The sequence below is a fragment of the Megalobrama amblycephala genome, linkage group LG4 (assembly GCF_018812025.1).
Source record: "Megalobrama amblycephala isolate DHTTF-2021 linkage group LG4, ASM1881202v1, whole genome shotgun sequence".
Lineage (NCBI taxonomy): Eukaryota > Metazoa > Chordata > Actinopteri > Cypriniformes > Xenocyprididae > Megalobrama > Megalobrama amblycephala.
The window spans coordinates 12264912-12289563 of record NC_063047.1 but is presented as its reverse complement, the minus strand read 5'-3'; the positions used below and the strand labels follow the sequence as shown (position 1 = coordinate 12289563).

At 38.9% G+C, this 24652-nt stretch overlaps 2 protein-coding genes across 3 annotated transcripts; one reads left to right on the top strand and one right to left on the bottom strand.

The window, feature by feature from the left end:
* Positions 1–111: 111 nt before the first annotated feature.
* On the bottom strand, positions 112–23311 carry bco2l (beta-carotene 15, 15-dioxygenase 2, like). 2 transcript variants are annotated; one of them, XM_048187571.1, is made up of 12 exons: positions 23037–23311; positions 4076–4247; positions 3774–3985; positions 3469–3584; positions 3257–3359; positions 2496–2627; positions 2094–2254; positions 1824–1994; positions 1592–1726; positions 1317–1499; positions 1094–1204; positions 112–578 (listed from the first exon to the last, which is right to left on the bottom strand). In XM_048187571.1, exons 1-12 carry the CDS (start codon positions 23041–23043, stop codon positions 462–464), a joined length of 1620 nt encoding a protein of 539 aa, XP_048043528.1. In that variant the 5' UTR covers positions 23044–23311; the 3' UTR covers positions 112–461. The 2 variants fall into 2 exon arrangements, with proteins under 2 accessions (XP_048043528.1, XP_048043527.1); XM_048187570.1 differs by lacking the exon at positions 23037–23311 and adding an exon at positions 4894–5059.
* LOC125266687 (chymotrypsin-like elastase family member 2A) lies at positions 8033–15495 on the top strand. Its single transcript, XM_048187573.1, has 6 exons — positions 8033–8126; positions 8283–8414; positions 13010–13146; positions 13343–13488; positions 14533–14685; positions 15395–15495. Exons 1-6 carry the CDS (start codon positions 8104–8106, stop codon positions 15410–15412), a joined length of 609 nt encoding a protein of 202 aa, XP_048043530.1. The 5' UTR covers positions 8033–8103; the 3' UTR covers positions 15413–15495.
* Positions 23312–24652: the final 1341 nt, after the last annotated feature.

The following is a 24652-nucleotide window of genomic DNA, read 5'->3' as shown; positions in this document are numbered from 1 at the left end:
TTTTTAGAGTACATATATTCCACGTAATCTCTCTGTTAATGAGATCCTAGAAATGTATGCATAAAAGCAAAATGCTTAAAATATTGAAAATATAGTCAAAAACCAGACATGTTAGCTTCTCAAACGTATTTAATTTCAGTTACCCATATACAAAATACAATGAGTAAAACGAATGTTTTTACCAAAGCACATATAATATAAACAAAAAACAGATAATAAAAAGATAGCATATGCCTTTTAATCGTGTACAACATTTATAAAGATGACATGGTTGACTCATGCTGCATATGTAAGTATTTGCAGGTAAGGGTCGCACAAATTTCACAAATGTATTTATTCTGCCTAGGTGCAAAGATGGAAATAATCAAAAAGGGTGAAATTACCCTTTCAAAAAAAAATGCAGAATCGTTTGTTGGATGGTTTCGCTCTTATGAGTTGATTTGAGCTGCTGTTTTTCTATTTTAGCTCATCTCATTGAAGAGTCCATGAGTGCCATATGGGATGTCCACTGGAACTTCTGCTCGTCCAAGTTCTGTGAAGGTCTTAGCATCAAGGACAAGGAGGAAACTGCTCTTTTTCTAAACAAAGTTGCACAACATTATCACACCTGTCACATCTGAATTCTTTGAACTTTCATCACTTATATGTGACTTATTATATATTATATGACTAAAATTCTTCAACAGATTCCAGCCCTTTGCTCTCCAGGGGCCTCTTTTATAAAATATTGCCTATAGAAATTGTTCTACATTTGATCTGAGATCATTTCTCAAGTGTGCATACAAAGAAAACAAAAATACGCGCACACACACACACAAAAATGTGTATGCTCCTCTCTTCCAGATGTGATATCTATAAATCGCAAATATTCTTGAAACTGTGGGTAGCTAAATGGTCAAAGTTTTTATAAATCTGAATGTTGGCATGGATTTTAGCATACACACTCTCTAAGATCAAATCTGTGCATATGTATGTTTTATAAATGAGGTCCCAGCATTTGTCAAAAGGAAACTAAATGCTAAAATCTTAATATTAATATGTCATAAGCCAATGGAGCTAGATAACAAGGGTATAGTGACACCATGAAGCTCACCTCTCTTGGTGTAATAACCACAGACATGACCACACCATCGTCCTCATCCTTAGCATCAGGTGCTGGAACAAACACTGGTTCTGATGGAAACAAACCAGCATGGCGCCACACCTACATACAACAAAACAGATCAAACATTATATTCTCAACTGAAGTGAACTCTCAAATTGATCTCATATGATCTCAAAAAAAAGTTAAAAAGTATTTTAATTTATGGTTGTACCTTTAGCTTCTTTCCTTCTAGATCCATCTTAAGCAGAGAGTCACCAAACAGGTGTCCAAAGCCACATGCATAAAAGTAACGATAAGGACGAGCATTGTAGTGTGTGTAGTTTATCTGTGGAAACTCAAGACCACCATACTGCAACAGGTCATCATTGTAGAGCTCTTCATGGGTGAGGAACACCTATTATTATCAAAGAGAAATGACTTTTATTAATATCCATTAATATTATTTTTTCCAGTCCACCTCTCTATCTCCACCTCTTGTTCACGAACCCCAGTTATAGTCTTCACAGCAGTGGCAGTGGTGTACGGCAAATTGATGAGGTTGTGGTCATTGGGCTCCTCTTCCTTTACATCCAGAGGCAGTACATATCGCCGTGGTAAGTTTGTACACAATGAATTGAAGAACTGGAAAAGCCAATAGATACACGTTGCATTAAATTTACTTTCTTATAAAGCTGAAAAAGAGGTCAACATTGTCTATGTTTGTCATGCACTGGATTACCTTGTCAAGTTCTTCCCCAGATGCTTGACGAAGGTTCTCCATCGTGAAGTCGCCAATCACACTGCCATCATCTCCACAGCACATGTCCATAATCAAATATCCATTATCCTCATATGCATTAATCTGGTGCAGGGTGAACATGGCACTGCTATAGTATTTTGTCTTGATGAGCTGCAGGGATGGAAATATGGATATCAGACGTGAAGCGACAGAAATACAGAGTGCCCACAATTAGATGTCAGTATGATGTTGTGATAGACTCTGCCGTACCTGGCCAGTGCGTCTGTCTGCCACATGGAAGATGGTTTCTAGATCTGGATTCCAGGACATGACTTTATGAAAGCTCTTTCCAGCAACTCTGTACAGCATGAATTTCAGCAAGTCTAGCTTGATCGGCTGCTCAATGAAGACTATGTAATTCTCTGACATGACTGCAAACAGTAAGGTATAAAATAAAAGAACAAACATAGAAAACAGAAAAAATGCAATATTTTCCATCTGCTTGTTGGTGGATAATATAATATACTGGACAATCTACATGAACAAAAGTGTGGCCCATATTTCAACCCTGTGCAATTCAATGTAAATAGATGCAAAATAATTACAGATGGATAAAGAAGCAGAAAGGCAGATCAAATGATCTAAAAATGCAAATATGGCAGGCAAATTTACCAAAACTATGGTAGTATGATGGCTTCCTAGGATCAGCAGCAGGAATAGAGCAAAGAATCTCAGCACCAGACAGATCAGCAACATCATTCGGCCCTTCGCCAGGTGGGACTCTGAGGATATGGTAGAAGAAGCCTTTGGAAAACAAAATAGAAAGTGACGTGCATTTTTGTTGTTGTTAAAATATTTTCTTATATATATGCCAGAATAATGTAAAAAAAAAAAATTATATATATATATATATATATATATATATATATATATATATATATATATATATAAGTAATCCATTTCCATATTGATTTCCCCAAAAGGTGTGGCTCTGTGGTGCTTTCAAAATATTGGCACATGTGTTTGGGGCTGGAAATATGTGTTTAACTAATAGCATTTGGGTGAAGTCTTTCGATTTGAAATAGTCATTCACGATCATCACACTTACAGAGTATGCATATTTGGCATTCTGTTCAAGGGGAGGGCCCCGAGCTCAGATTTTGGCCCGAACCCAGAGTACTCCCCCCATCCTTGGTTGGAATAGGAAAGAGTGAAGAGTTGGGGTGGTGGAGGGATGCTGGTAAACTGTCGTGGGACAGAGGTAAGTAGGCCTCTTCTCATGCTAAATGGGTGAATTATATGAACATGCTCCTCCCAAACTTTGTTAATGAAACATAATTTATGTTTGCAATTCTGTTTGGTTTGAAAACATTACCAAAAAGAAGCTGTTAGAGTTTAGTTGTGTTATAAAAAGCAAAAATCAGGCATCCCACCTTTTCGGCCATATGAGTTTCCCATGTTGTAAGTCGCTCCTTCACGGTCATAATGTGGATGAGCTGTTGCTGCATTAATTGCAATATATTTTGTCCAATCCACCTTTCAAAACCAAAATCACATAGAGATAACTGTTCATTTTAGGAAAACACTGTCTTTGTTGTATCATTTTATTTCTTTATCTGTGAAACACTGTTTTATATATTTATACCTTTTCTTTGGTTTCCAGGCTCAGAGGGTCGATTCTGCGCATGAAGTTGGTCTCTGTGCTTACGTAAAAATCTCCTTTGTACTTAACAAAGCTCACTCCTGCATTATCAGTTGCCTCTGTTAATCAGACACAACTGATGATTAGAATGTATTCAGATAGTTTTGCAGTATTTGCGTTAACTTTGACAAGTACTGTACTTATGCATTTTGATCTTATCTCTATAGATAGGCCTGATTCAGTAAGAACATTCTGTCTAAATTCATGATCAGGTACGCATTCCACTTTTACTTCTAATTGATGCTTACTTGGAATCTGAAAACGTGAAAAGAACCGGGCAAAGATATTCTTGCATGGGTCAGGTGTTGCCAGGGTGCCAAATTCAGACACCACAATTCGGTTATTCTCTGCATTTTGCACATAAGAGTCACTGCGCAAAAAACGGCTGCTGTAGGTCACCTGACCATCTTTAATTTGGAAACGATGCATCAAGGCCATGCCGTCAAACCAGTGGATGAATCTGAGGAGGAACAGATTAAGCCAAATAAGCAAAGAAAACAACCAGATAAATGGATCTTGCTGTGATTATAGCCATATTTTGCCCTCTTACTTGCTTTCACCAAACTCAAATTTGCCAGGTCCATTCCTAAGGAAGCTGCCAGTGATCCAGGAGGGAATTTCACCTTTAATAACTGTACTGATGGGGTCTGGGGTCTCCTCCACAGAGCTCACAAGAGGACCAATGAACTCCAGACCACTGGCAGATGGCCGTTTTTTGTTAGCTGAGAAGAAATCACACCATAACAAATCATGAGAGCTGTGACACTGACAATGTGATGGATGATTAGACTGTAGACAGTTCTGGAGGACATCAGAGTTAATGAGGAACTCACTCATGGTATCTTATTTTAATCAAACTGAATGAAATGCATCAAAATAGAGAAAGTAAATAAGTGTGGCAAACTATTCCCCAACCAACCACCAATCATGTTGATATATACCTCATTTAGAACCTCTCTAGCTTTCAAATTATAGCATTTGATAGACTTGAAGGCATAGTTCAGTTTAAGAGCCTTGTCTAACAAAAAAAAGTATTCATCTTCAATGAATATTGGTTTGCCACAATCAATGAAATTATGCACCAGTCTCTTTTGACCAAATGGCAAAAGGAACAAGAAGATCCTTAGCTAGCCTAGCCTACGGACAATGCACATGATTATTGATGTTCACTGATCTCTAATCATAAATCAGACAACAGTAAATTATCAGCTCAAATTTGCTTATCTATACAAGTGTAATTTCTAACAATAGATGCTATGGCTTGACAAAATACTATGCTCATCCATGTAGCAAAACATTAAATAAACGCCTGAGAGATGATTATTACATAACACTGAGATGTGACTGGTAGAGCATAGAAACACCTACCTGGCACTTTATACACTGGATCCTGTGCAGGTTTAGACATGACTTTGGCTGTTAAGTTTCTTAATCTTAATTATATGAAACACTAAACAGAACAGACAGACACTGAGATTAACAATACAAGACCGTCTTATAAACACATGACAGGATGGGATGGGCTAAAATCTAAAGCAAACTGGACCTTGTACAGAGCCAAAGCAACAAAGTGTGCTCCTGTTCAGAGATGACACAATAAAGGGTGGTTTCCTGGACAGAGATTAAGCCTAGTCCTATATAAAATGGCCCTTTAAACCAGAATAACAGAAATCTGCTTTCTCTGTCATGGTTTCAAATAGTCCTAGACTTAGTATAGTCCAGAGTTTAATAAGCTGATTTCCTGGAGGAAGACTAGAGCTACTCCAGGACTAAATTGAGGTTTAAATTAAACCTATACCAGGAGGCAGAATTAAATTAAGATTAACACTGTGTTTCAAAGAAGACTCATGTATTACTTGAATATGCATCGATATTGATATACACTGTATGTATAATATATATATATATATATATATATATATATATATATATATATATATATATATATATATATATATATATATATATATATATGTTGTTCACTTTATTTAAACAATTTATTTTGATTTAACACCATTGTTTCTGGTTCAAATGTGATTGCTTCATGTTAAATTGACTTGAAATGGTTACTAGAACTCACCTGATGTTTTCATTTTGAAATAACATGTTTCAGTCAAGTAACCCAATCAAACAGGACTTTTACTTCACATAATGTTTGCACCGGGGTGAAGTGGGAGAAAAAATGTTGAAATAGTGTTATTTTATGCAGTTTTTAGAAAGATGAGAATATGGAGAGACTTCTTACTGTTTATGTTCTATTATGTAAATGTTTTTGTTACGTTAATGTTTTTTGGAGATTACCGTTGTAGTGAAGTGTAGAGCTTGTGCTTGGGTTGAGGACCTGCTAACAAAACTTGCCTTTTTTAAATAATGAAGCAACCACTAGTGCTTTGGATCAAACCATTATAATTTCTAAACTGCCAACACCGATTATTACATGCGTAAATAGTTACGTTTAGTTTGTTGCTATGTAAAGGACAAAACAAAATCATTAATAATCTTTCAGGATTCTATTTTGTCATGTCTTTTATTTTGTAATTGTCATTTGTTCTGTTGTAGTTCTTGTCATGGTCATTGTAGTTTTTGCTAATTAGTTCAAGGTGTTTCTTATGTCAGGCCTATTTAATCATGTTCTTGATCTGGTTTGGTGTGGATTATTGTTGATTTGTACGTGTGCCTTTCATGTGATTATGGATATCTAGAGCCTTCATGTTCAGTGTCATGGTCAAGTGATGGATACCTCTCAAAAAGAACAATTTTACCCTCATCAGTCCACAGAATTACACCATTTCTCTTTGGGCCAGTCAATGTGTTCCTTGGCCAGTTTTAACCAATTCTGTACATGCCATTTTTTTCAACAATGGAGCTTTATGGGGACTTTTTACTTCGACCAAATCTCTTCTGACAGTATACTTAAGGGTAAGTGAAGTTCATAACATAATTTTGTGTATTCACGAGAGCACCACGATGCATACATGCTTTGACGCAAGAGCAACAGATGTTGTGTGAATGCGTGTTGGAGATGAATATTTTGTAAATATATGAAAATTCTGTCTTTAATTACTCACATAATTTCGTTCCAAACCCGTAGGACTTTTTCTCACAGCAGCTGAAATAATTAAACTCATCATTTTGATCATGGATTGTAATCCAGAAAGATCCAAATGACAATCATCAGTGACAACTGGAGATTCACCCGTGGACAAAAGCAAAAGACGTCGGACTGCGGAGTGGCTACAGAACTTGAAATCTACAGGTAATGCAAATACACACTAAATACACAGTCACGCAATGCTGATATTGTTAACATTAACAATTTGAGAACAAAGTATAACCGTAATAATAATTGATGTTAACTGATTTAAATCACCATTGGCAGCTCGATTTATTGTAGGCCTAATGCTTTTTTTCATCAGTTGTTCAGAACATAAGTGGCAGACATGTTACTTACTTGTTCAGGTTACATTTTCCATTGAAAATTCTTATTTTGGTCATACTTCAAAGATGTAGAATCTGTGATTCCAAAGTACAGTATCCACATCGATGTGGTGACTGACACCTAACATTAGATACATACGCGCTGAGAAGCCATGCCAATGCCAATGCACAACGCACATACAGATGATAATTCCACACATAACTGCAATTGCAGGTTTCAAACAGAGATGGCGACTAAGAGGCAAAACTTACGGACTGCAGCTTTAAAGGAACACTCCACTTTTTTGAAAATAGGCTCATTTTCCAACTCCCCTAGAGCTGAGTTTTACCATTTTCAAATCCATTCAGCCGATCTCCAATGTAACTACAGAAGAGTCAAGTTTTAAATAGGAAAAATATCAAAACTCTTTGGTCATTTTTGAGCGAGATGCTATTGGTCTCATGAGATTCAATGAACTATGCTAAGCTATGTTAAAAGTGGTACCACCAGACCCGGTGATCTGCTGAATGGATTTTAGAAATTAATAGTTTTATTTAGCAAGGATGCACTACACTGATCATAAGTGACAGTAAAAGACATTAATAATGTTATAAAAATTATATTTCATACAAATGCTGCTCTTTTGAACTTCCTATTCATCACAAAGTCTTGATATGTAATCAAGATTTCCACAAAAATATTAGGCAGCATGGCTATTTTCAATATTGATAATAATAAATGTTTCTTAGGCACCAAATCAGCATATTAGAATGATTTTTGAAGGATTATTATTTTATTTTTATTTTTTATTTTTTTACTTTATTTATGATCAAATAAATGCAGCTTGGTGAGTATAAGAGACTTCTTTCAAAAACATTTTAAAAAAAAACTTACTGACACCAAACTTTTGAACGATATTGTATATGCTAGCTAGCAAATTGTCACAGTTTTTATTTATTACATTTTATTCATTTCATTATTTCATGCATTTATCTAACTGATGGTTACTGTTTGAGCAGTATGTAAATTATATTTGTATATTTGTAAATAGTACCATGCTTACTTTTTATGTTTCCCATAATTAGGTCTCTCTGCAATATCAGAGCGGTAGCTCATGGTATCAAACTTGTGGAGGATCTATCATTGCTGAAAACTGGGTGATGACTGCCGCTCACTGCATCAGGTATAAGAGTCTAATCCAGTGTTCATCTAATATATTAATCTCTGGTCAGTGTAGAATTCAATTAAATAGCTTTAAAATTCCTTTTCAAATGTGTTAAATGTTGTGAACATGAGGAATTCAGTAGCTTTCAACAATCATTCATTTTTTCTCCTGTAGTCCTTTAGTTCAGAACTACAGGGTGCAAGTTGGTAAGCATGACCTCTACATTTATGAGGACTTCTCAACAACCATCAGTGCTCAGAAGATCATTGTACATGAGGAATGGAACTTCTTGTGTAAATCTCAAGGGTAAGTTTTAAACTTTGTAGATCAACATAAATTGTGTCATTGTATTGAAAACCGTTGTATGCACTGATTACTATTACGCATAAAAAAAAACGCTGAATGGAAACGCCATGATGTGCATAAATTCTAAAAATGCACATAAAAAACTTATGTGCTCAAATGAGTAGGATAAAAAAAAAATATGCGATACGAAAACACGCGCATAAACTACGATGGAAACACGGTCTTTGCAGGTCCCAAGTGTTCCAGAAAAGTCCACTTATTGCAAGGAAGGTGCAGATATCCTCAAACTTCGATCCTCAGATGTGATGCCATTACAATGGAACTCGAACAGGTGGTTACATGTCAGTATGTATCCATATATTCACAAAACATCTTAAGGCTAAAAGTAGCCTTAAGACTCTTAAAAATATGGGCGTGTCAGTCCTAATTTTAGGACTCCTAAATTTTTGCTGTCAAAATATTTCACAAATCATTTTAGCGCTAAAACTAGCTCCTAAATCTGTGAAATGTTAGAAGTAGTCAAGAGGACTCATATCATAAGTCACTAAGACCAAATCACAAACAGTCTTAATGGCTGTTGATGCCAATCCGCATGAAATTCACTTCACAACAGACGTGAATTCGCGTCATTCGGCAAAGTTCTGATTTTTCAACTTGCGCGTTTTGCGCGAATCACGCGTCAAATGCCCGAAATGTTCAATTCGCGCCACATCATTCACACGAATCGCTTCATTCGCGCCGCCTCATTTGCGCGAATCGTGCCGCAGGATGTCTATTCGTGTCTTTGCATTGACTTAACATGTAAATCACTCGCGTTTAACGCTTCATTCGCGTCTGGTGTGAACGCACCATGAGAGCAAGTGACATTACGCGAGAGAGACTGAGTGTGTTCGAGCATTAGTAAATTAGTAAACATTGATCAGACTATATATGCAGTCATTTAAAACAATTCTAATGTAGGAGTTGAATTTGGGGACCAATATTACAGTTTCAAAACTGTAATATTTCAAAAAAAATTTAATCTGCAGGAAATTCAAGCTCTGTATGCACATATATTGCAAGAAAATAGGTTACCCTCCGGAGTGAGAGCTTCGAAGGGATGAAGGGTGTAGGGGTCAAAAAAACTCTTTTTTTGGAACGCACTTCTGAGTCATCTTAACGAGACAATCAAGGAAGAGTAGATTGTGCAAGCTGCACCCTTTGTTTAACGTTAGTTTATTTTTGGTTTATCACACCATATTGACTATTGTGTCTATGTATTTGAATGGACTGAAAGTGAGCTGTAAAGTATTTTTTTGAAGTACAATGTAATTTTGACCATAATAATGTACTAAATCTAACTTGTATAAATATTACAGTTAGTATAGAAAAATACTATACATACATTTATAGGTAAGATCGAACTCCTAACCTACTGTACCCATTCTGTGATGTCAAAGAACTTCACTGTGCAAAGGATCATGGGGGCCCGAAGTGTCCATCAGTTGTACCCTTCGAAATCCTTCATTCAGAAGGGCCCTTTAAAATGGCCAGTTTTGCCCTTCGAGGGCGATATATCCTATTTGGAACACACCGTAGGTCTCTCTCGCGCAGTGTCGCTCACTCGCGGTGTTCGCCTTGACGCCTTGCTTTTGTCAGTCCGGAGGGAATCATGAAACTGCAGAGGTAACTGTAGGTGAGTCGGCTCTCATCTGTGTATATATACACCTCCTCTTGAGCTGATTAGGTAGACCATTTGAACATGCTCCTCCCAAACTTTTTTTTTTATAAAACATCATTTGTCACTTGAATTCTGCAATCTTTCAAGATACAGATATGTAAGAGGCTTTTTTTTTTAATATGGCAATATTTATATTTTAAAACCGTTATTTAAATATGTTGATATCATCCATAGCAAAGAGGTCTCAGCAGGTAAGACAAAACGATGGGTTACTTAACGTAATCCCGGGTTCTTTGATAACAGAGTGAGGTGTTTCACTATGGGATATCGCTTTGGGCCATATCCAACTACGGAAGCTCCTATGACACCACGTCTGTCCTTGACAGACAGGTCGATCTGAGATCAGGCTCTGCCCCACCTATATCACTCAGGTCGACCCCTATCGAGATCATTATAGAGAGATTTCTTCCCGTTCCTGTGCAAGGAGGGAAGTGTTGGTGAAAAGAACCCGGGATTACGTTAAGTAACCCATCGTTCTTTTTGTAACTTTGCTCAGTGTTTCACTATTGGAGATACAGACCACTCCCGGATTGCACAACATATGCTATACATAACAATTATGTCCCAACCCGCTGGTTCCTAGCACCCCATGTGCTACAGATGGCTCTGACTCATCTAGTCTATAGAATCACACAAAAGTGTGTGGCGTAGCCCAACTTGCCGCCACACAGATATCCTGAATCGAAACTCCACTAAGTAAGGCCCATGATGTGGCCATGCCCCTAGTGGAGTGGGCCCTTAAGCCTTCAGGAGGTTGAGATCCTATGCATTTATATGCTAGATATAGCATCTACAATCCAATGGGACAGCTGCTGATGCGACAAAGGCTTCCCTTTATGAGGAGTAGCCCAAGACTGGGTGAGGATGGTGCTGTATATGCTTGTGAATCAGCTGTGGAGGCCACGCACCGTTCACTGCTCTGCCCATCAGAGTTGCTTCCCAGCTCTTTATTGACGCGTCTGTCGTCATAGTAACTCTTGACGACACGGCTCCCAAGGGAATCCCAGTTCTGAGAGTCGCAGGGCTTTTCCAATGTCTGAGCACTCTGACACACGTATGAGTTATTCTCACCAGTCGACTGAGATGTCGCCCGGGAACACAGACGTAGATGCGCCATCCAGCGCTGAAAGTCTCTCATCATGAGAAGTCCCAAATGTACTACCGAAATCACTCAAGCCATTAAACCCAGCATCCGTAAGCACAGTCTGAACAGAATATAGATAACATATCAGATGTTGAAAGTGAGACATTCTGAAATGTCATGCCAAATGTTGGCTCATTTTGGATTTCATGAGAGCTACACATTCCAATAAAGTTGGGACAGGTAGCAATAAGAGGCCGGAAAAGTTAAATGTACATATAAGGAACAGCTGGAGGACCAATTTGCAACTTATTAGGTCAATTGGCAACATGATTGGGTATAAAAAGAGCCTCTCAGAGTGGCAGTGTCTCTCAGAAGTCAAGATGGGCAGAGGATCACCAATTCGTCCAATGCTGCGGCAAAAAATAGTGGAGCAATATCAGAAAGGAGTTTCTCAGAGAAAAATTGCAAAGAGTTTGAAGTTATCATCATCTACAGTGCATAATATCATCCAAAGATTCAGAGAATCTGGAACAATCTCTGTGCGTAAGGGTCAAGGCTGGAAAACCATACTGGTTGCCCGTGATCTTCGGGCCTTTAGACGGCACTGCATCACATACAGGAATGCTACTGTAATGGAAATCACAACATGGGCTCAGGAATACTTCCAGAAAACATTGTCGGTGAACACAATCCACCAGTGACATTCACCGTTGCTGACTAAAACTCTACAGGTCAAAAAAGAAGCCATATCTAAACATGATCCAGAAGCGCAGGCGTTTTCTCTGGGCCAAGGCTCATTTAAAATGGACCGTGGCAAAATGGAAAACTGTTTTGTGGTCAGACAAATCAAAATTTGAAGTTCTTTTTGGAAAACTGGGACACAATGTCATCCGGACTAAAGAGGACAAGGACAACCCAAGTTGTTATCAGCGCTCAGTTCAGAAGCCTGCATCTCTGATGGTTTGGGGTTGCATGAGTGTGTGTGGCATGGGCAGCTTACACATCTGGAAAGCACCATCAATGCTGAAAGGTATATCCAAGTTCTAGAACAACATATACTCCCATCCAGACGTCATCTCTTTCAGGGAAGTCCTTGCATTTTCCAACATGACAATGCCAGACCACATACTGCATCAATTACAACATCATGGCTGCGTAGAAGAAGGATCCAGGTACTGAAATGGCCAGCCTGCAGTCCAGATCTTTCACCCATAGAAAACATTTGGCGCATCATAAAGAGGAAGATGCGACAAAGAAGACCTAAGACAGTTGAGCAACTAGAAGCCTATATTAGACAAGAATGGGACAACATTCCTATTCCTAAACTTGAGCAACTTGTCTCCTCAGTCCCCAGACGTTTGCCGACTGTTATAAAAGAAGAGGGAATACCACACAGTGGTAAACATGGCCTTGTCCCAACTTTTTTGAGATGTGTTGATGCCATGAAATTTAAAATCAACTTATTATTCCTTTAAAATGATACATTTTCTCAGTTTAAACATTTGATATGTCATCTATGTTGTATTCTGAATAAAATATTGAAATTTGAAACTTCCACATCATTGCATTCTGTTTTTATTCACAGTTTGTACAGTGTCCCTTTTTTGGAATCGGGTTTGTATAATAATTATGTTTTTGATTGTACAGTACAGTCAGCTAGTCATAATATTGCTTCAGATCTTGGTCTTTCTCTGAACACTCTGTCAGGTTTATTTATTTTGTGACAATGACTATGGACATCAACACAGTGAGTATTAATCACAGCTCTCTCTTGTGATTGTGCTCATTCAGAAACGACATTGCCCTGATCAAGTTGTCCAAGCCAGTGACACTAAGTGATATTGTTCAGTTGGGCTGCCTTCCTCCTGCTGAAATCTTTCTCCCACACGGATTACCCTGCTTTGTTACAGGCTGGGGAAGACTCTCCAGTAAGTTCTTGTGCACACAAGACCTGACATACATGTAAGTAATAATAAATTAATATTGTTTGAATATGGCTTAAATAATCCTAGTGTATAAAACAAACCTGATCCTGTAAAACGAATATTTGCCATGTTTTAGTGTTTATCTGAGGTAATCTAAACAAAACATTGTTTAGACCATCATACTTTGGTTGTGTCCCAGCTGAAGGCCCTTATCCCGAAAGACTGCAGCAAGCAAAATTGCTCATTGTGGGTAATGAAACATGCGGTAGCAATTACTTTTGGGGTGGCAACATCAATTTTTCTATGATCTGTGCTGGTGGAGACGGCATTGTTGCTGGCTGCAGTGTGAGTAAAGTTATTCTGTCAGTGTTGATTTATAAAATTATCTTGTGTCACTCATTTAAATGTCAATGATTCAATGACTTACTCTTATAGACAGAAGTCACTTGCCGCCACCTAGCTATGGCAGAACAATGGGTGCGTCTCAATCAGCTCCCTAGCTTCTTAGGTCATAAATCAGTATATTGTGTACATGAAATTGGGGAAGGAGAGCAAGGACCCTGGCCAAAGTCAGTACACACTGGGACACTGTTGACTGATGATAATTTCCGGTGACATGACAACGCCCTCATTGTACAACATCACTACTGGTATTCATGAACAACAGCAGAACTGATATCTTTCTGACATTATTGTATGTTTTTTTTTTTTTTTTTTTTTTTTAAGTAGCCTACATTGATTATTTTGCATGTTACATATACCTGCATCATTTCAGCCATAAATAAATTATAAATATTATAATAATGGTTTGTATTTTAAAATCATCTATCAATGTGACATTATGTGTAATGAGTTCTTATAATTTTGCTTTAAAATTTATTTGGTCGAAATTATTCTGATAGAAAGTGGTAGGCTGTTCCACAATTTACAACCGGCTATGGCAAAAAAGCCTGGTCACCCCTTTTCGTCAGCCTGGATCTAGGGACCTGTAAGAGTTTCTGATTTGATGACCCTAAACATCTAGCTGGCTTTAGAATTTCTGTTTAGGGAGCATAGTGAACATTGATGCTCCCTGGTTTTCACGGTGCATTGTGAGAGTTTTTAGGTAGTGAATGTTTCAGTGCACTGGAAGGTCTTTGTGATTGAGACAGCATTTAAAATGTCAGACTCCCTGATCAGTGCCCTGACTACTGAACTATATAGGGAGCTGATTGAGATGCCTCCACAGTAAGAACAGTACTGCAGTAATAGTAACTAAAAAGCTCTCTTGGATTCATACCAGGACTCATTTTTGTATGATAAACAATGCTCTTTTTTTGTGTGTGTGTGTGTGTGAGGACAATATGACAATTGGTAAATAAATAGCTTTTTTTTGTTAACATCCTGCAGGGTGACTTTGGCGGTCCTCTGAACTGTCAGAAATATGACGGCACCTGGGAGGTGCATGGTATTGCCACCTTTGTTTCTGATTTGGGCTGTAACATTGTGAATAAGCCTACTGTCTTCACCCGTGTGTCCTTTTTCACTGACTGGATCGACAAGGTACACCATGATGCATTAACTGAAATAATGTATTCAACACTGTGTACAATTTAATGCATAATATGCATGCATTGAATTTCGAAGTTTAGTTATACTAATACAATTCTTTAAATTCTGTCTAAAGGGATACTGGTTAAAGGATTAGTTCACTTTTAAATAAACATTTCCTGATATTTTACTTACCCCCATGACATCCAAGACATTTAGTTCAAACTTTGACCTGTGGTGGGCAGTAAGACACTTAGCAGTGTCTACACTGTCAGAATTCTAATAGAGAAGAAGAAGAAGAAGAGAGATAGTTTAAGATGAGCATTTATGGTTTAAATGTATACATTTTTAAATAGTTTTTAGAAAATGAATGATGGTTTCTCTAGATAAGACCCTTATTCCTCGTCTGGTATCGTTTAAAGCCCTTTGAAGCAGCACCGAAACTGCAGTTTTGACCTTTAACCGTTTGGAGGCTATTAAAGTCCACTATAAGGAGAATAATCAATGTTTTCATCAAAAACCTTAATTTCTTTTCAACTGATGAAAGAAAAACATGAACATCTTGAATGACATGGGGGTGAGTAAATTATCAGGAAAATTTTATTTGAAAGTGAATTAATCCTTTAACAAATCCCTGAGCTTTTGAAATGACGAAAATAATATTAGAGATTTTCATGTGATTAATTAATTAGATGTTTTTCTTCCTTTTTCTCTTTGCAAGGTCATGATGAACAATTAAGATGGACCAAGGATGCTAACCTTATAATTTAATACTAAAAAAACAATCCACCAATAAATAAATAAATGCATAAATACAAATAACTGCTCAACAAGAGATCAACTTTTTCCATTTGAAGAAAAAGAAATCCACGGTGTTGGATTCACTGTGTTTGGATGCTGATGTTGTTTATGTTGGTTTATGTATTAATGCCATAAACCAACAATACAATGAGATATATTCTTTCAAAGTAAAAATACACAGCAACTGAAGTAAAATGAAATAACAATGACGGAGGACAAGAACAAAATTATAACAAACAAAAGGAATATACATCATATCTGCTTACAATGTTATAAGCTCGAATTGCCTTTTACTTTTACAATTACACAAAAAAAACAAAAAAACAATAAAGCTTGAAATAATTTTTAAAGGAAAAAAAATTTGGCTTGGAGTCAGACCATTTCATTTTATGAATGTAAAACTTTCCCATTAATATTAACAATTGTATGAAGTATGCTTTCTCTTTCTCAATCCCATGATCATTAAAATGTATCATTATATCAAGTCCACTCAACTGCAATGCAATGTTTAATTTTTTTCTTAACTAAACGCTCCACATCAATCCACAATATTTTTATTTTTATGTATGCAATGGAAAAATTAATGAAAAATAGTTTCCTTCTCACCTTTACAGAAATTACAATAGTAATCAATATCTAATTTAAAACATTCCAGCACATGCTTTACTGGGTATATTCTATGCATTATTTTAAAAGAGACTTCTTTTACTTTATTATTAACATAGAATTTATCCACTGTTTACCAAGCTTTACGCCAATTCACATCCCCAAACAAAGAAGACCGGAAAAAACGAACTGGAGGATAAACAATATTATTAAGTATATTTCTATTATAGTTATTTGAGACCATTTTGTAAAATATTTGTATTACCAATAAATATTTTACCCTTGATATCTGTAAAATTTAGATCTTCCTCCTGTAATATACATTCAATACTTTTGGGGGAATTGCATTCATTACAACAACAAACTCTTTAGGTCTAGCTATTACTGGAGACTTTAAAGGTCCCGTTTTTCGTGGTTTTTTGAAGCTTTGATTGTGTTTATAGTGTGCAATATAACATGTGTTCATGTTTCGCGTGTAAAAAAAAAACAGTATTTTTCACATAATTTACTTATCTATATACCGCTGTTTCCACTGTCATAAAAACGGGCTGATGACTTCCTTGTTCTATGAAGTCCCTCCTTCAGAAATACGTAACGAGTTCTGATTGTGCCAGCGGTTCCTGTGTTGTGATTCGACAGTTCTGAGCGCACCGTGCCCGGAAAAGTCACACCTCTTACCATAAGATGCATGCGCTCAGTGTTATTGTAAACATGTCTTTAATTTTACCCTATCAATTTGAGCCGGAATCAGACCCGGTGATTGGACTGCGGGATGAAAATAACAGCGTTTCGACGACATGGCGACAAACACACTCTACAAACGCAACTCTTGTGTATTCCTGTGGGCGGAGGTTAGTCAAAAAACTGTTTTAGTGACGTCATTAAAGAAGGAAGTAGAGGGATGTAGTCCAAACTGGCCGTTCGATGTAGGCGACTTCTGTTAAATAAAATATCTCACTTGGCATTGAACTTTGAGCTTTAAAATTTTACAGATTTTATTTATACTCTAACAACAACATTACACACTAACTAAAGTTTGAAACATGGGATCACGAAGAACGGGACCTTTAACATCCACATAGAAAATGCAGAATCCAATATAGCAAAAGAAATCCTAAAAGTTTTGAATACTTTTGATCTGACTCAGCATGTACATGGACCCACACACAATCGTGGACACACTCTAGATTTAATTATCAGTAAGGGTCTAAACATTTCATCCATTGTCATTAAGGATGTAGCACTATCTGATCATTTCTGTGTTTTCTTTGATATATTGATCTCTCCGACTGTTAAAGCTAGATCTATAAAAAAAGTACAGAATGTTATTGATAACATTGCTCCTGTGAAAGTCAGGAAGACGAGTGGCAGACAAAAAGCACCGTGGAGAAACTCAGCAGCAGTGTAAAATATGAAAAGATAATGCAGAAAAGCTGAGCGCATGTGGCAAAAGACAAAACTTGAAATCCACTATAACATCTATAACAATAACCTTCTTGCTTTCAATGTGGAACTAGGCAAAGCTAGACAGACCTTCTTCTCAAATATTATAAACAGAAACTCAAACAACACCCGCACTCTTTTTGCTACTTTTTGCCCCCCCCCCCCATTTTCTCAGTTTAAACATTTGATATGTCATCTATGTTGTATTCTGAATAAAATATTGAAATTTGAAACTTCCACATCATTGCATTCTGTTTTTATTCACAGTTTGTACAGTGTCCCAACTTTTTTGGAATCGGGTTTGTAAAATTGCCTTGCCTTGCCTAACTGGTATTTTAAATTTATTCAAAAATTCTCTATACCACCACCAGGATGGTCCCTGTCCATACCTCCCGGGGGTCAGCTATGCCCCTGTCTTTATCTCCAGGCAGGAAATGCAGAGCCCACAACCCTCAGGGCACGTGCTACGGACGGGGCCTACGCCAAAGAATATTATCTCATAATATTTTGCTTGCTTAATAAATAACATTGTTACTTTATCTTGCCTCCTGAGTCTTTCTTGTAGAACTGGTTTTCTACAAGGCATAAAAATTTTAATTGGGAAACCTTTTGCATCTATATCTAAAAATTGTGATATTCGGAGGGTGAAGCTTTTCTCTCTCTGCAGTTTTTGTACTCATAATGGCTCCATGGGGACTCCTGATAGCTCCTAGAAGCCAGACCTTCAGACTGAAGGTTTGGACTCTATCGCAGCTTTCAATAGCCAAGGACCACCCAAGAGAACATTTGACTGACACACCCAAGAGAACATTTGACTGACACGTAACGCAACCAGTCACAGTTCGTGTTGTTCTGTAAATGTAAAGTCGATGTCCCTACAATAAGAGACTGGCGTGCATCTAATAAATTATTCATTTAAGAATGTTGTACAAAGTTGTGTAGCTCTTATATCAGGAGTCGAGTCAAAATTGAGCTTGCCCGTATATAATGTGCGCGGCCGGTGTGCGATACCTGTGAGTTGTCAGAGATGTGGCGCCAAGCTTCGCGTCCGGATGCGACATGCTTTAGAGGTGTTTTTGTTCTGATGGAGAAGGGTATGACAGTCTGATGGCACTGACAACACAGGATGGAAGAACCATTAGTTGCTGTACCTTTTTTTGTAAAAGGCGTTTGACTTAGTATTTGCACGTTCAACTTGTAAACACTGATCGTTTCGCTAGATAAGACCCTTATTCATAGTCTGGTATCGTTTAAAGCCCTTTGAAGCTGCACTGAAACTATCATTTGGACCTTGAACCGTTTGGTGCCCATTGAAGTCCACTATATGGAGAAAAATCCTGGAATGTTTTCATCAAAAACCTTAATTTCTTTTCGACTAAAGAAAGAAAGACATGGACATCTTGGATGACATGGGGGTGAGTAAATTATCAGCAAAAGTTTATTTAAAAGTGAACTAATCCTTTAAAGGAGCACACAAACTAATTTATGGATATTGTTTATGCCATAATAAATAACACACACAGAGCTGTAACCACCATAGACACTAATAGAACATGAAACAAAACAAAATAATCAGATTTCTTAGATAGTTTTCATCAATTATATATATATATATATATATATATATATATATATATATATATATATATATATATATATATTTTTTTTTTTTTTTTTTTTTTTTTTTTCAGTGGCTGATTTCTCAACTTAGATTACTTGTAACATACACGGACTCGATGCAACCTGGACACATCATCAGTGATGTTATCTGGGGTGTTTCGGGTCTTTCAAACTTCATACACTCTCACCCAGGCGACCCAGCTGGGGTTGATCAGGCCCCAGCTTGTGTCCAGGTAGCCCTACCCCGCCCATGGTTCTCCTCTCCTAATCCACAGCCACCTTGAGGCAACTTCTGGCGCCAACGGTAGCGCCCCTCGCCCAGGGCCTTCGGACAGCAGCTGAGGATGTGCTCCAAGGTCCCCCTCTTAAGGCAGAGGCTGCAGGCTGGTGACTCCACCAATTCCCAGCTATATAGGTTGGATGGGCTCGGTAGTACATCGTAGACAGCCTGGATCAGGAACCGTATGCGATGGGGGTCTGCTTTCCACAGCTCTGCCCATGAGACTCTACGGTCCACTGCATGCTCCCATCTTGTCCAGGCTCTCTGCTGCCGCATTCCAACCATCCTGCTGGCCCGCTCCTCCTCTACTGCTACCCGCACCTCTTGCTGCACTAGTGATCTCCTATCCTTCCCCTGTGCCTTGTTGTAGTGAGATGTTCTGCCGTTACCCAGGCCAGCTCTTCCATGAGTCACTGCTCCTATCAGTGCCCTGTGCCGTAGCCGTGACTCAGCCCCATCCACCGCCTCTGCTGCCCTCCACTTCCACCCTGTCCTCACCTCGATCCCAGCCTGGGAGACCTTCGGGCCTTGTGACTCTCTGTATTGCAGCACCTCCTTAGCACGGCCTACCTTGAACTCCTCATTCAAGCTGCTGATGGGGAGCTTCAGTTTGTTGTTCTGGCCATACAGAGCGATGCTGCTCAGGCTTCGAGGTAGGCCAAGCCACTTTCGTAGAAACCTGCTGACTCTCCTCTCAAAGCCCTCGATGGTGGAGATCGGCACCTCATAAATCAGGAGGGGCCAGAGAATCCGTGGGAGGATGCCGTGTTGGTAAATCCAGGCCTTGAACTTGCCAGGTAGGCCTGACTTGTCCACTGCAGATAGCCAGCCTTCCAGTTCAAGGTTGGTTGCATGGATGGCTGCTGTATCTTTCAGGCTGCAGTCGAACACCTTTCCCAAGCTCTTCACTGGTTTCTCAGTGATTGATGGTATCTGGGTCGTGCCAAGTGTGAAGCGGAACTTGTTGGTGACCTTTCCTTTCTTCAACACCAGGGATCAAGACTTTGCTGGCTTGAAGCACATGCGAGCCCAGGTGGTCATCTCTTCCAAACCCTTCAGGATCAACCTGCCCCTGGGACGTGTGGTGTTGTCACCGTCAGGTCATCCATGAAAGCCCTAATGGGTGGCTGGCGAATACCGGACTTGGTGAGGGGACCTCTGCACTGAACCTCTACAGACTTTACCAGCATGTTCATGGCGAGTACGAATAATATCACTGAAATTGTGCATCCAGTGATGATACCCTTCTCAAGCCTGTGCCAGTCTGATGTTATAGACCCCGCATAGACTCTCAGACTGAAACTGTCGTAGTAGTCCAGAATGAGGTCTCTAATCTTGTCCGGGATGTGGTGCCGACGCAGGGCCTCCTCAACCAGTTTGTGGGGTATGGATCCATAGGCATTTGTGAGGTCCAACCACAGCACCACCAGGTCCCCCTTGTTCTCCTGGGCTTCCCTGATCAGCTGTGTGACCACGCCTGTGTGCTCCAAACACCCCGGCACCTTCGGGATCCCTCCTTTCTGCACAGAGGTGTCAATATACGAGTTCCTCAGGAGGTAGTCAGTCAGCCGCCTAGCAACAATGCTGAAGAATATCTTTCCCTCAACACTGAGCAGCGAGATGTTTCTAAACTGGTTGATGGTCTTTGACTCTTCCTCCTTTGGAATCCACACCCCTTCTGCAAACTGCTGAACTGCCACTGCTGAGCAACATTTCCCCTCCTCCATATGACCTTCAGGATCTTCCAGAGCCTGTGGAGTAGCTTCGGGCAGTTCTTATAAACCTTGTAAGGTACCCCACTAGGTCCTGGGGCTGAGCTTGCTCTGGCCGTTTTGATCACCTCCTGGATCTCCTTCCAGCTAGGCTCCTTCCCATCAAAGTCCAGAGTTGGTACAGGTGGATCAATCAGGTGCTGGCAGTGTCCCAGATCTTGCTCCCTAGATCTGTCACAGAAGGTGTCTCTGAGGTGACGGTCAATCTCATCTTTGGACCAAGTGAGCTGGCCACTCCGTTTCTTCCCAAGCAGCTGCTTTGTGAATCCAAAGGGATTTGCTATGAAGGCAGCCCGCTTCCTGGCCCTCTCTTTCCTCCTTCTCCTGTGCCACTCCACTCTCCTCAGAGTCATAAGCTTCTTACGGAGGATGACACGCAACTCTGCTAGAGGGCCCCTCTCCTCCTCCCTCGCCTCCTTGAACCTCCTCTTCAGACTCTTCAGCTCTTGCCTAAGCTGGTGGATCTTGTTCGCCCTGTTGTTCATAGTGTAGGGTAGGTTCACTACTTTCTTCTCCTCCAACTCAAATCTCTCAGCTGCTAGGCTGATAATGATGGTAGTCATTGATTAGAGGCGTCGGTCAGCATCACCCTTGACAACAGCTTCCAAGATGGTATCGGCGTCTTCGTCAAACTGGAGCCACTCCTTCTCCTTGTTAGCTTGGGGCCATTTTACCCGACGCTGTTCTGATGTTCTGCATGGGTCCGGGGCTTGTGTCACTCGGAGGTTCTGGGCGCTGTGGTTTGACTCCGGGCCTAGCTCCTCCTGTGTCTCACCAGGGGTGTTCCCTGAGCGCTGTGATACAGGAACCTTCCGCACGCTCCTCCTCTACTGCTACCCGCACCTCTTGCTGCACTAGTGATCTCCTATCTGTTTACATTTAGTCCCCCATATAGACCATGGTTCTAAACTGGTGGCTAAAACCCCCCTAAAGTGTCAAGGCGGGCATTAAATGAAATGAAAATTATAACCTATGTAAAAAAAAAAAAAAAAAATGTAATCATGAATTTAGTTCAAGGGGCAGTTCATTGCGATTTCACTTTTTTAACTTTAGTTAGTGTGTAATGTTGCTGCTTGAACATAAACAGTACCTGCAAAGTTACAGCACTGAAATTTCAGTGCAAACAGAGACATTGTCTTTTGTTAGTTAAGGCAGTTTAAGGCCTACAAAAACGACCGGTTTGGACCAGAACAAGCTTCTTTCCGGGTTGGTGTCATCATAAACCCTGCAAAACGCCCCCGGGAACACGCAACAAAGTGGGTGAGGCATCGCGCAGCATGTGGAAGCGGAAGAGTTGTGTACACCGGATGCGAGCGGCGCGACGCGATGCGTCAAAAGATAATAGAACCCATTATAATCTGTGATATTTTCTACATTGGATGCTGCGCTGAAGACAGCTTCCAGAATCTACATGAGTTCAATGCTGGATTTGCACAAAGGCTAAAAGACTGAAAGAAGCAGTTCCCACTTTAAAAGCAGAAGCTGCTGTTTATTGGCTTCAAACTTTAAGTGCGTTTAATTGTTTGTACATGTCTTTTAAATGTATAGTTCTGTTGCTATTTTTGGTTGCATCAAGGACGTAAACAAAGAGCAGCTCCTTTTTGCTTCGTTAGCTAAATTCTGTTGCATACTTCTCCAACAAACACCAACAAACTTCTATGTTCATAGACTAACAGTTGTTCATGCTATAAATTAGCTACCTTTACAAAAATGCTACTACTCAGTCATGTATTCAGCTACAGTAAAGCTTTAATCCGGATAAAACCGTATATTGAAAGCTAACAAACAGCAGTGACAGCATCTAAACACTTTGACACAAATAAAAAAAAAAAATGAAATACCATTCATAAACGTCCTTTAAAAGCCGCGATTGGAGAGGCTCTGCTTTACCCTCTTCATCTGGGTCTGATATCCATGGGTTTCAAAGATGTCACTTCCGCTATGCCTGCCGACATATTTGTGTCCAAGATGGCAACTAACACAGTAGCGCTTCATTGTAATGATGATCATCTTTAGCTTCAGCTAACATAAAACGTTATCTACGATTGTGGCTGTCATATTAATAACATTTTAATTGTATACACTATTGTATTAAAATATTGTGAATTCTAGTTGCTGTTCGGCGTGTTGTTACAGGAAGAATGCATCCACAGCAGGAGCTGTTCTGACTATACGTTGCTTATGGTGCGTTCAAGTCATGTCGGAAAGATTGTATTTACGAGCTGAACGCACATGAACACCACCACAATGCCGTAAATACGAGTGGGAAGCTCGGGATTTTCTTCAAGCCCCGATTTGTATGAGTTGGGGGCGTGTCAGTGAGAAACATGGCGAAATATCACAATACTTAGGTATTTAGCAATGTCATTGTCAGACTTTTCTATTTACAATGAAGTAAGCTGATTCCCAGCAAAAAAAAATACAATAGCATCATAATATAAAAATGTAACAATATAATAATGTAAGTTTAGAATGGCTTCATAAATTAATTAAAAACATAAAAAAGCAACATACAACAATGCACATTCTTTGCTCTACATTTTCAAAAAGTAGAAGTGTTGTTATTTTGTGTAATTAATTTAGAGAAGGCACACCGCCGTAATACTCCGACGAAAGTGACTTGAACACACCTAGCGTCGTACACACGACTTCCCAGGAGGACTCGAATGCACCATTAGTTCAAGTTCATGCGTGCATGATTTTTGTGCAAATACAAGTTGTAATTTTATGTTTATCTTGTATAAACATATATGAATTACCCTAAATAGGATGTGTTCCGTTGAGTTAATTAACCTTCTAGAGACTAAAATGCTTTGCTTAAAGGTATAGTTCACCCAAAAATGAAAATTCGGCCATCATTTACACTCCCTCAAGTTGTTCGAAACCTGTATAAATGTCTTTGTTCTGCTGAACACACACACAAAAAAAGATATTTGGAAGAATGTTTGTAACCAAGCAGATCTCACCCCCCATTGACTACCATAGTAATAATTTATTTTAGAATGCCTAAACATCTAATTAGAAATGTGAAAATGGCAAATGAGCAATTGAGAAATTGTCTACAGCCATTTCGTGGTTGATATTTCATGCTATTTTAATTTTTAGAAAGTGTTTGTTTTTCAGTAGATGGCAGCAATCTTCCTCTAAATCATGGCACATTTTTCATGTTATCACCATGAATGAAACTGAGAAATGTAATTAAAATTCGAATGAATTTTACATAAAATCTTATTTTTTATATTTTCACTGTGGAAAATAAATTTAGAAAAATACAATAAATTCATTAATAAAGCGAGTGATTATGTTTGTTTAAAAATAATTACACTATTATGTTACAAAATGTTACTGTCTGGGAAGACACCAAATATCCCGAGTGCACACCCTAAACAAACAGGACATAAGAGATAAATGTTTTTTTTTTTTTTTTTTTTTTTTTATAAGGATAAGAGATGTGCTC

Coding starts and splice junctions, on each gene's coding strand:
- bco2l (XM_048187570.1), bottom strand. CDS start 4,933: ATGTCTAAACCTGCACAGGATCCAGTGTATAAAGTGCCAG. Junction 2,628..3,256: donor AAACTCATATGGCCGAAAAG/GTGGGATGCCTG, acceptor TGTTTTCCAAAG/GCTTCTTCTACCATATCCTC. Junction 1,727..1,823: donor CTGGGGAAGAACTTGACAAG/GTAATCCAGTGC, acceptor TGGCTTTTCCAG/TTCTTCAATTCATTGTGTAC.
- LOC125266687 (XM_048187573.1), top strand. CDS start 8,104: ATGACTGCCGCTCACTGCATCAG. Junction 8,415..13,009: donor TTCTTGTGTAAATCTCAAGG/GTAAGTTTTAAA, acceptor GTGCTCATTCAG/AAACGACATTGCCCTGATCA. Junction 13,147..13,342: donor AGGCTGGGGAAGACTCTCCA/GTAAGTTCTTGT, acceptor GTTGTGTCCCAG/CTGAAGGCCCTTATCCCGAA.